This window comes from Rhagoletis pomonella, unplaced genomic scaffold, assembly GCF_013731165.1.
Source record: "Rhagoletis pomonella isolate Grant_MI unplaced genomic scaffold, Rhpom_1.0 Rhpom_scaffold_00913, whole genome shotgun sequence".
Taxonomy (NCBI): Eukaryota; Metazoa; Arthropoda; class Insecta; order Diptera; family Tephritidae; genus Rhagoletis; species Rhagoletis pomonella.
The window spans coordinates 26,850-39,691 of NW_023459467.1; the positions used below are offsets into that span (position 1 = coordinate 26,850).

General features: G+C 40.0%; 1 protein-coding gene across 1 annotated transcript; it reads right to left on the minus strand.

Annotated features, from left to right (window-relative positions):
* Window positions 1–12,033: 12,033 nt before the first annotated feature.
* On the minus strand, window positions 12,034–12,444 carry LOC118751683 (ER membrane protein complex subunit 2-like; the record flags this gene model as incomplete). Its single annotated transcript, XM_036486498.1, has 2 exons — window positions 12,034–12,295; window positions 12,349–12,444. Coding segments are annotated over 2 exons (282 nt in total), but the record flags the coding sequence as incomplete, so codon positions are not given.
* Between the last annotated feature and the right edge of the window lie 398 nt (window positions 12,445–12,842).

Sequence of the window (12,842 nt, forward strand, 5' to 3'; positions counted from 1 at the left end):
AAAAATTTTACTTGAAAAACTCTCTTTTCATGGTTGATTGTGAAAGAAAATGTCAACATTATTTTTGCATATTTGTCGGTGGATAATGGCTACAGCTGATGACGTAAATGCACGCAAAAACTTTGTAAATTTTTCACGTGACAATGATTTTGAAAATCAAAACAACATTCAAAAAAAAGAAAGTTTGAAGAAAAAGTAGTAAAAAGAATAAAAGAAATAAGTGAAGTGGTTTAAATCACATAGCGGCTGAATTTTTTAAAAATACCTCTAAGTTAAGTATTTATTTGAAAAAAAACTCATAAAATTTAATAAAATGAGCCTACTGCGCCATCTACTGCAAAGCTAATAATAAACAAACTTCAAAAATGGATTCCTCGTACCAAAAAACCCTTATATAAGTATTTTCTAAAAATATTTTTCAAGAGCTTAGCCTAATTGGCTACGCGAGTATAGCCCAGCGCGTCACATCAGTATTTGAATTACGTTTTCGAATTGTACCTATGAATTGTATTGAATTGAATTGTATTTTAATGAATTTCACCTTTTTTGAATTTAAAATGTATATACATTATACATATATAAACATGGTATGCGTGAATACCACCAGTTATGTTGTAAGGCGTTGGCAACGCGTTGCGCGTACATCACAAAAAGCTGACAGGTGTGCAACTTTGTTGCTTTTTGAATTGACAATCATTGTTATTATTTTTTTCACGTCGAAATGTGCGGTTGCCTTTGCCTCGAAAATTGGAATTTTTTTCTATATATCTATATCGCTATATATTTCGCTAACGTTTACAAGCATTTTATAAAATAGAATTTGTGCACCATTTTTGTAAATAAACGCTCGGTCCTGCGCGACGAAACACTTAGCAGAATCCCGTCGTATTTTCATTCGCAAAGTTGGTGTTTTACATAAGGGCCGCCTCGTGTATTCCGCGTGCCCCCAGCAAACGGATATCGATCGCCGTACATCTGGAGCCTCTGTCCAACCGACCCCGTAGCAACCGCCTTATCGCCAGCAAGCCACCCACATCGCCAGCAGTCACTTCACCGTCCGAAGCCACTTCATCGCCGGCAACTAGCTCCCATCCAGCGCACCACCGCCGCCAGCAGTTATACCGCCAGCCACTCCGCGCTCAGCTCTACTCGCTAGCGTCCATCGCAAGCAATTTAACAGAGCCCTAACGAAAGCCATCATCCAGCCGCTGCATATTGTCATCCAGCATCCCAGGATCCCCAGGGCTCAAACACTGGTCCTTCGTCGCCTAAAAGAGCCAGCACCGCGGGAATACACAACGACTAAAGAAAAAGTATGCCTAAGAAATCGTACGTAAGAATCTGAATTGCTTAAAAACCCCATTTAATCATACAAAAAGTGATAACCAAAATCGCACATACATACATAATTTTTTTTTTTCTTCAAAGACAAATTGCATAAATTTTATAAAAACGGTGCTTTCATCCCGTTACAAAAATTTTCTGTACATATATATGTACATTTCTTTTTCTCGATTTCCCGCCAAAAAATTCAACGGTTCGCGATTAGCCGGTATATAATATCTATATGAAACTTACATATGTACATACACAGCTCTCGTAGTTACTCATTCCTTTCTTCTCCTTCTCAACAGTAAAATAATAACTAACTACTGTGTATATGCACATACATATATATGTGCACAGTGCATATTTATGCGAATGCCCGCTTAAAAAATTTTGAGAAATCTGCTTCACGCAATATTTTATATAAAGTACAATTAAAGAATTACTGGGCAAGTTTCCCCGGGAGTACATTATTAAAATACATATATACTAACCCAATCTCAAGTCCTAGTACATGAACCAACTAACAAGATCACCCAGCACGGCAATCGTGTATTTGTAATCGCATTTGAGAAAAAAAATAATGTTTGATGACGTCATTTTTTAATCGGTTCTTTCATTCCGTTTTATTCACATGGTCGGCGAAAAAATGACGTCACTGCAAAAAAATAACTTTTTTCTCGCACGCCGTGCTGGGTGATCTTTATTCGTTCGTTATATAAGAAAACAATTTTGCGATTAGATTTTTGGACATTTTTTCGATTTTTCTTCTATAGATTCCGTTTTTGTTACATATTTTATTAAAAAAAATTAATTTGTAAGCTGCACGCAACAATTTAAATTCATTAAATTTGAAAACTCACAACGCCTCCACCGCGATTTGAACTCGCGACCAACAATGGTGGGGTCAGAGGTCTTCTCGCTGAGCTACTTTCGTATTGTACGAGTAGTGTGCATTTGCACATATACACCGCAAGTTTCAACTGTCCCGCTCTGCATTCCTTATGCACTAGTTCAGAGATAGTTCTGAGATATGTAGTTCGGAACTAGCGCTTTGTCAGACTGTCTCTAAATTGCAGGGTATTTACATAATACCATTAGTGCGGTACACACATAATTATATATATATATATATATTGGAATTATAAAATCAATTATATTCTAAGACGACCACCAAAATATTTCGAAAAAATATTAAGATTTAAGTGAGCTGGACCGATTTGAAAATACCTCCAAAAATCGAGTTTTTTATGAATAAAAATAGTTTCTTAAAGATTTTTTTTTGAAAAAATCCCCTCAAATGATAAAACGGTTTAAGCTTAAAATATTTGCATAAAAATATTAAAAAAAAAATTAAAAAAAATTTTGAACGGAATCGTAATGAGGATATTTTTGATGCTGTTTTTTTAACTTTTTTCAAAGATTGCTATAGGAAAAACTTTAATAACTGAACCTAAACTCTTCCGATTTAGACTTAAGAGGTGTCATTGGAAAGGTATTTTCTCACCCTTTTTATTTCTTAGCTAATAAACTCCTTCAAAGGATGTAAGAGAAAGGGAGGATGAACGAACGTCATTCAAAGTTGAATTAAGATGTGTTGGTATTCGAAAAAACAAGATGGGACACGCAGATGACGCAGATTTTTTAAGCTTAATCTAATTTGTGATCTGAGGGCACTTTTTTCAAAAAGTTCTTTAAGAAACTATTTTTATTCATAAAAAAATTCATTTTTGGAGGTATTTTCAAATCGGTCCAGCTCGCTTAAATCTTAATATTTTTCCGAAATATTTTGGTGGACGTCTTAAAATATAATAAATTTTGTAATCCCGGTGGAAAAACCGCAACTTGTTTTGGTGATGCAGTCTAATATATATATATATATATATTACATTAGTGCAGCTCGGTGATAACCATAGGCGGGACCCAAAAACATTTTTCTTTGTGTTCAAAGGTCACACCCAACGCCCCCCGGTATAATAATAAAGTGGATACAGGCATACTACTAGCTTCTCAAAATTTTGTTAACACCACTTAATTATTCCCGAACTATTCAAAAGATTAAGTAACCTTTAATGCTAAAAGAAAAAACTCTTTCCGTGATCCCTGCGAACATCCACAGAGCGCTTACCCACAATAACTGAATCTCAACGCGGTACTCGTGCAGGCGGAAGGTCCAATAAGAAACCCAAAGAGTCAGTCGTTGCCCCTAAGTTTATTTATTTTATGGATTACTGTACCCGATTCAGTACAATTCAAATCCAAGACAATACTGAGTCAGCACTAAAAATTAAAGACAAGAACATTGATAATTTTTGGAATCGGGTCCAGATCGCATATGATTTAGTAGTAGAGACTGAGGAGCAAGACCTTCCTGAGGATTTCAACCCTCCGCTTATAATAAATACAGGTCATGCCTCATAACGTATGAAGATACGAAATCCCAGATTGGTGATCAACTCCTGCTTCTTAATCAAGCAAGAAATACCACGCCTACTCCCAGTATTTCTCAACCCCAGGAAAACTCTAGCTTCGGCTTAAAGGTCCCACCGTGCGATACGGAAACATTTTATGGGGGTTATGAGCAATGGCCGTCTTTTCGTGACATGTTCACGGCGGTATATATTAATCACCAAAAACTCACAAAAGCTCAGAAATTGTACTATCTCCGGTATAAAACTCAAGGCAAAGCCATCCAAATAGTGAAGCAGCTCCCACTAATCGATGACAATTTTGATCTCGCCTGGGAAGCCTTACGGTCTCGTTATGAAAATAAGAGAGTATTAGTTGACAACCAAATACGTATTCTCATGAACTTAAAGGCTATTCAAGTGGAGAACAGTGAAGATATTCAAAAGCTCCAATCATCAGTGAATAACTGTCTCAAAATTCTCGCCACCCAACAAGTCTCCACAGAGAGCTGGGACCCCATAATAATTTACCTCGTCACCTCAAAACTTCCTGAGAACACAGTAGCTCTGTGGGAGCAATCTCTCAGTTCCAGGAAAGACCTTCCGAACTGGGCCCAAATGAACCAGTTCCTTACCACTCGATATGAGGTGGTCGAAAGGGTTGATCAATGGCGCCCAGCCAAACCAAGACCCAATCCCCAAAATTCCATTTTATTTAGAACCCCTCAACCGCACAACCGACCCCCTTTCGAACCTCCTTACTTTCAACAATCGCATAATAGATCATCGACGCAAGTAAAATCGCATGTGGCAGAACAGCGTACGATGTATAAAAGTCCCATGTGCAAAGATTCCTCGCACTCATTGTGGAACTGCCAGATTCCGTAAATTGTCGGTTCAAGATCGCAGAAAATTCGTAAGAGAAAACATTATGTGCTTTAACTGCCTCTTTCAGTCACACTCTCTGAAAGATTGGCCAAGTACTCAAACCTGCTCCAATTGTCGAGAAAGACACAACTCAGTGCTTCACTATAGCACAGCCCCTCCGCCAAAAAGGCAAGATTCTCGAGTACAAAGGACTACATCGTAGGTAGCGATGACTGATTCCCCGACCCTAACCTGTAAGTCCCACAAGAAATGGAAGAACAAGATAATATACCATCAAGCTCTAATGGAACCAGAGTACAATCGTACTGCTCTGAAAATGAGAGTAAAGTCCTTTTCCCTACAGCCATAGTCTCAATAGAACAGAGAGAACTCTTTAAACTCCAAGTGCCCATCGATCAGGGCTCAGAATGGTGCTTCATTTCTTCTAAGGTCCAAAACAAACTGAGACTACCATGTCAAAGCTCGAACTTCGACATTTCCGGCATGGGTGGGACAGTAGTTCAGACTTCGAACCAAATCTGTTCTCTGGTCTTAGTCTCCTTCGACTTGGCTACGAAAGTCACCGCTCAAGCAATTGTGCTACCCCACCTAACCAAAATACTCCCAAGATTCCAGCCAACTCGCGAACAACGCGAGAAGTGGTCTCATATTAAGCTAGCAGACCCCAATTGCCATTCCCCTTCTCAAATCGACCTAGTGATAGGCAGCGTTCTCATCCCGCAAATCATACTTGAAGGCATGGAGCATATCTCAAAAAATCTGTTAGCACAAAATACTATTTTTGGCTGGATTTTGAGCAGACGAATCCATACTAATGTGGTATCCTTCTCCACCCAAGTGGAACAAAACTCCAACAAATTTCTGGAATCCCAACTACGAAAGTTCTGGGAGGTAGAAGAAGTTCCGACACCCAACCTCATGAGTCCTGAAGATAAGCTATGTGAGGAGTTATACCAATCCACTACATCGCGCCCACCTGAAGGTCTCTCTAGGTCAATCTCGCACCACAGCTCTCCAGCAATTTTTCAGTATGGAGAGAAGTCTTCAAAAAAAAAGGCGACCTAAAACCCTTGTATGATAATGTCTTAGGAGAATATCTCACCCTAAATCATATGGAAGAAACAACTTCCTATGAAAAATCCTCAGAATGCAAATATTATTCGTTCTATCTCCCCCACCACGCGGTTGTCAAACCCGAAAAAAGAACCACCAAGGTACGTGTCGTATTTAATGCATCACGAAGATCAGGTTCCGGACTCTCTTAATGATGTTCTCTATACCGAACCAACACTTCAACCGATCTGATGCTATTAATCCTCAAATGGCGCACGTAACAGTTTAAGTTCAATGGAGATTAGAGAATTATACTTAGATCATCTCCAAGCAGTCCCATTCGAGACTACAGGTTAAAAACCGTGACATTCGGTGTAAATTGTGCGCCATTTCTCGCAATACGGACTCTTAACCAACTCTCCGATGATGTAAAAATAACATCCCTTGGCGGTGCCAATACTAAAAACCGAAACATATGTGGACGACATACTTTCGGGAGGTCATGACCTCATCTCAGCAACTAAATCTCTCTCCCAAGTCATTCAAGCTCTAAACTCCGCTGGCTTCCCCTTAAAGAAGATCACGGCGAAGGATCCTGATTTGCTCAAAGACATAAATAAGGAGGACTTGCTTGATAGCAATTTTCTCGAATTCGAAGAAGCAAGTACCACCAAAACCCTCGGGATTCAATGGAATTCCATCACCATTACACCATTGAACCCATCTCAGCCTCGTCAGCGAATACCAAGCAACAAATTCTCTCTTCGGTCGCAAAACTTTTCGATCCCGCAGGATGGCTCTCGCCAATAATGTTTCAAGCCAAAGTCCTCTTACAAGAGCTATGGCTCGATGGAACTGACTGGGATGAGCAAGTCAAACCCCTCCGATCCGCACAATGATCTCCGCTCCACCAAACGTCGTCTCATTGCCTTAACACAGAACCGTTACTTCTCCCGCGAAATTTCATGCTTATCGCAGTAGTACCAATCGCTAAGGAAGGCCCTAGACAAATGTGGGTTGCTCCGGGTCAATGGGCGTCTGGCCCACTCCACTCTTAGCTATAATGAGCGTCATCCCCTCATTATACCCGAAAAATCTCGATTTGCTGCTCTCTACCTTCGTTTTCTCCACGAGCTTCTCTTATACGCAGAAATTCGGCTCATGCAACAAATGATAAGACAGGAATTCAACAATCCCCGACTTAAGCCTCTTATAAAAAAGAGCATTTTTCAATGTAAAGCTTGCACCGCCCACAAGCATCAAACGAGCTCTCAAATTATGGTTGCGTTGCTACCAGAGCGTTGCACTTACGCTCCGCCTTTCACCCCCACCGGTGTAGATTTTGCTGGGCCTTTTCAAGTAAAAGCCTCCATGCTAAGGTCCTCCACCATTGTGAAAGGCTACGTGGCCGTATTTGTGTGTTTCACGACAAAGGCGGTTCACCTTGAGCTGTGCTCTGATTTAACAACAAACGCATTTCTCGCCGCGTTTGCCCGTTTTGTTGGGCGTCGAGGCTATCCAGCAAGAATGATGAGCGACAATGGCACTACTTTCATTGGAGTCAAAAGAGTAACAGAGAAGGAATTCTGTAGTTTCCTGCAAGAAGTCTCTCAAGACATCGTCAAGCAATACTCTCCCCAAGGCATTGATTGGAGATTTATCCCCCCTGGCAGCCCTCACATGGGCGGATTATGGGAATCCGCCGTCAAAAGCCTCACGTTACATCTCAAATGAACGGCTGGAGCACACAATCAATTCACGTTTGTAGGATTCACCACTCGTTTAGTTACGATAGAAGCGGTATTAAATTCCCGTCCCATCTCCGCTCTCTCCTAAGATCCAACAGAGTTCACGGCCCTCACCCCTGGCCATTTCCTAAGGGGAAGGGGAACTGCCCTCCTGTCTCTTCCGGAAGTAGATCATAGCAATTTGTCTCTCCTCAATAGGTGGGAAAAAGTTAAAGTTATGCACCATCAATTCAGCCGCCGTTGGAAGGAAGATTATCTCAAAGACCTTCCGAAACGTTAAAGGGGTAAAGACACTAAAGTTTCACCGAAAGCTGTAGAATGCGTCCTCATTATAAATGACATGTTGCCGCCCACCGAGTGGCGTCTTGGACGCATCGAAACGACCCATGCCGGTCCAGATAGACATATTAGCGTAGTTGACGTACGCACCAAAACCGGCATACTCACTCGGACGATTGTAAAGCTATGCCCTTTGCCATCCGAAAATGTCCCTCTAACCCCCACCGCAGATAACTAAACAACTTTTCACCGACCGTACTACACCCGCACTGCTTGCCTACATTTGTTTATTACAGTTACTTGACAGGCAATACACGTATATGCTTATCCCTCTGTTTGATTAACAACTGTTTAACATCCCACTATTAACCTACTCGAAAAACCCCTATTTGCAGATGGAGATTGATATCCCTCAGCCCGCACCACGCACATCGTTGACGGCAAGGGCGCTCGCGCCCGTAAGTGAACCTGTACGCGCCACAGAGACCGCCGTGGAACAACTTCCCCCGGACGACACGCCCGTAACTAACTTCCAGCAGTACCGTCTATGTACGCGCCGCCACGCTCTCCGAGTATGCAGCGTTTTCCGGGCCCTACAGCCCCAGCAGAGGGTTACAATCGCGCGCGCGCACCGATATTGCCTTCTCACACCGGACCGTGGACAGTTCCTACAATGGGAACTGCCGAACGTGTGGACAGTTCCACCATACGCTTCTGTACCGCAGCGAGGCCAACGCATCTAGTCGCCGAACCATGCACTCAGCACAACCTCCAAAGGGAGTCCATCGAACAAAGAACACATTTATGAAATTTCAGCGCAATCACCGCGCCATCAATGGCCCTCGTTTTCTCCGCCCTTCACTTCAGAACACACGCTCCGTTCAACGCTGGCGAAACATCGTGCAGCACAAATAACGCCCCGTGCAACGCAGTCATCGCAGCGCCTATCAAGGCAAGGCCACTAAGCTGCAGGTGCACGAAGCCATGCGCACCCTCAAAGAGTTGAAGGATATACTAGCCGCTTGGCGCATCTGTGCGGGGCTGGATGGCTACGCGAGTATAGCCCAGCGAGTCACATCAGTATTTGAATTACGTTTTCGAATTGTACCTATGAATTGTATTGAATTGAATTGTATTTGAATGAATTTCACCTTTTTTGAATTTAAAATGTATATACATCCTACATATATAAACATGTTATGCGTTAATACCACCACACCGAGGGAAATAATGCATAGTAAAAATGAATACTTTATATTTGATTATCGTTTAAAAATGTTCGCATTTAAAAATAATATTTTCATACAAAATTTATTACGTACGTATTTGACTGTTCACATCTGAGTATATATATGAGTGTACATACGCACCCCAGGCATGCAGAGCGCCGCTCTGAGAGCGGTGACAACACACACATCCATACATAGCATGATTCAATAATACAAGGTTAGATAATTATTGACAGCCACGGTTTGACACTCCCCTACAAAAGGTTGCATTTACGAAGGACGGAGGAAGGAGAAGAATGAAATCCCTTGGTGCGAAAATGGTAGTAGAAAACTACGCAAAGTCGGCAATTAGTAGTGAAATTCCTTTTGTAAATTCCAACGTATTTGCAGGAAATCTGGCATTTTAAACGAAATATGGTCTCAGAATTAAAATAAAACTACTATGAGATTTAAGTAAACATCCAATTTAAAAACAATTTATGTTTTAATCAGTTAAATGTGCTTCATATGCATATACAAATAAACATATTGCACAAAAGCTTATTCTTCTAATTCACACCAAAGCTACACTTTTCCCAAGTGAATTTGCAAAGAAGCAACACGGTGCCGCTGCTAAGGGAGCGGTGCGAGAGAGACAACTGTCAGTTTATCGAACCTTGTATTATTAAATCATGATATATGACTGCATACCAAATTTCAAGTTCATGTGACTTACAGTTTCGAAGTTATGGCTGATTAAAAATTTCCCGCCTATGGGAGGTGCCACGCCCCCTTGTCGAATCCCAATTTTTTACCTTATTATAGGCCCAGGTGTCATGGCAATACTCTGTCAAAATTTTGTTCGATTCTGTCCGTCCGTTTAGGCTGCAACCTGGCACATATATTCATACATACATACTTCCACAAATATATAGTAGATATATCCTTCTCTTAGCGTAACATAATTTTTGGGGATGTCTCGGCCACAGGGCCACCTATCGTGTAAGTTTCAAGTCCAAATATTTCTTTTAAATTGGCTAAATTGTTTTCTAAATATGAGCCAAATCAGCAAGTAAATACAATTTTTATGAATATCCCGACCCCAGCGCCACCAAGCGATTAAATTTTTAGTCAAAATATTTCTCTTCAAGGTGCTGAAATATGTTCCAAATATGAACGAAATCGGTCCAGCCGTTTCGTAGTTTAGTGACATTCAATATACGGAAAACACTATGAAATTGTGTAATCGTGACGTCTCAGCTTTCTTCATTTTTCGGCAACAACAAAAAATTAAAAATTTTTTTTAATCAAAGAACCTTCCATACAGAAGGCCCAAAAATGTGCTTTTTACAGAATTAAAATCGGTTCAACCGTTCGGTCAGGCATCGCCGTCATAGGAAAGACATTTTTATATATATAGATTATCGTCGACAAAAACGTTGTTTTATATGTTTTTCGTGATTGTAAACTTTTGCAGGCTAAAATTTTTTCCAGCATGAATTTGCAACTTCTCTCCAGGAGAACTGTCACTTTGCGCACAGTTTTTGAGTGATGGATAATTTTTTGGTCTGCACAAACGCGATTTGGGCAAAAATCATGATAATTCGTAAAATTTTTTTGCTCGTCGAACAAAACTATTGCTAAGAAATTAAATTCTATCCAAGTACCGATTTTAAGGCTTTGATTTTTAGTATTTCGTCCCGCTAGATTCTTAGTGGTCGGAATAAGTAGGCACTAAAAACTCTTGGATATCAACATTCATAAATATTTACAATTTTTTTAGGAATCCATCCACCATATTGTATCTCTCATTTTGAGTATTTAAAAACTGATTTCAGGTTTGTAATGAGCGAATCAAAGAACCTTCTCATATTAAATTTTAAAAAATATCTATCCACCTTTTGAATTTTTAAAAATTTATTTCAGTTTTGTAATCAGCGACAGCGAAAGAACCTTTGGATATCAAATTTCATAAAAAGCTGCAAATTCTTTTTAATCCATCCATCATTTTGAATTTTTTAAAGCTCAGTAAAGCTCGGAATCTCATGCAAATGCCTGTTTTTATTGGGCACCTTCAAATGGAAATGGTTTTGTTATCTTTACGAATCATGAAGTTTCCTTTAAAATGGCATTCAATCGTTAGTGCATATATTTGCATATTTACATATTTTGCAAAAAAAAAAACGCTTTTGCATATTCCAACGCATATTTTAGTATATTTTGCAATAAATGTATAAGGTTTTCGCATATTTTTGCTTTTTTTTATTTACAACCATTTAAATTTACCTGTTAGATCTCAATTAGTGGAACCCTGTAGGAGAGATCTGACCTATATCTCTGATCAATGCGAAATTACCCTAATATGAGTCCTGGGGCATAATAACATTTACGGAAACGAGGCAGCGGACGAACTAGCACGGTGCGGCTCCGCACTGGATATGTCCCGCGCGGTGGACATGGGCGCTGCAGTATGCACAGGGCACTGGCCCGTTGGGGTACATTCCGAAAGGTTTGGATTGACCTTCAAAAGGTTTCGTCATGGTTGCGACGACCCTGGCGAGACATTCGAACACTTCCGGTGCGAGTGTCCAGCCCGCAAGAATAAGGCTAAATACACTCTGCAAGCCATTCCTGCAGAATGTTTACGAGTGCAGCTGCCTCTCCCCGTTTTCGTTATTTTCTTGTTAAAATGTATTATTTATTTATTTTTACTGGCAAAAAAATATCAGGAAAATATTTTTAATCGCATTGTTTATAGCGCATATTTTTTAATTTTTAGTGCGTATTATATGCGCATATTTTTGATTTTATAGTGCATGCGATTCCGGGCCCCCAGTAATCAGCAACCCCAACACTTTTTGGATGCGAAGTTTAATAAAGTTTAAAAAATCAAAAGGCAAATTTCTTTTGGCCGATTCAGCCTAGGGGTTATTAAGGGTTGTTTTTCTCCATAGAATGGAGTACAACAATGTTTAATTTGTCGGACGGTGTTATGGTTAGTTCATACCTTTTTTTATCATATTATGGGTGGCACTTACCTTTGTTGTATTAATTTGTTCAGGAACAAGGCACTTTTCCATAAAACTTATAAATAAGATGTCCATATAATGCAAACGGTAAAAATTTAGTTAATGGATGTTTTATATTATCATCTAGTCGCGCAAAATTACAAATTTACTAACAATGTTTCAGAACTATGTCAATTTGACTTAATATCTAAGCCTCCCAGGGCGCTTTCTAAAACCGAGATTAGTTTATCGTTGCTAGAAATTTTCGATGATTTTGTGGTTCGCATTGTGGCATTCTCCAATGCCCATTGCGCCATTTTTTGGGCTTCCCTACGTTTTGATACCACGGCGCGGGAATTGGCTATGTAACTGCAACACTGAAAAAATATATTATAATATGAATTCATGACGATAAAAATCATCTACTTACAAGATATAGCCCATATAGTGCCCGCAAGTTATTTGGATTTAATTTGAGAGCTTGCGAATAATAGGTGCGAGCGATTTCCACATTCTCGATTCCACCCTAAAATCAAAAATAGAATTATCATATATGTATATTCCCTTATGTATACACATATTCAGTACACGTCGAAATAATAAGGTTGTCCTGATATTATCTAGCAGAATACAAAACGATTTTTGTTTTACCACGGTTATATCAACTCGCAGTAATGTAGTGGTTAAAAGTGCGCAATACCATTCCGCAGGGCGTGGAATCGAGCCCAGTTTCCGACTAACATCAACAACAAAAGAAAAGAAAAAAAATTTTATAATCGCGGTAGCCCCGGCATGTTTCATGGTCGGTTTCACACTGGAACAGTTCTGCCACGAGAACAACTCAGTTTGTAGGCAAGAGAGGCAGTGCGGTGAGGTAAAGTTTCTCAAAATGTTGTTCCAGCTTCTACCCCGCATTAAAGTGGC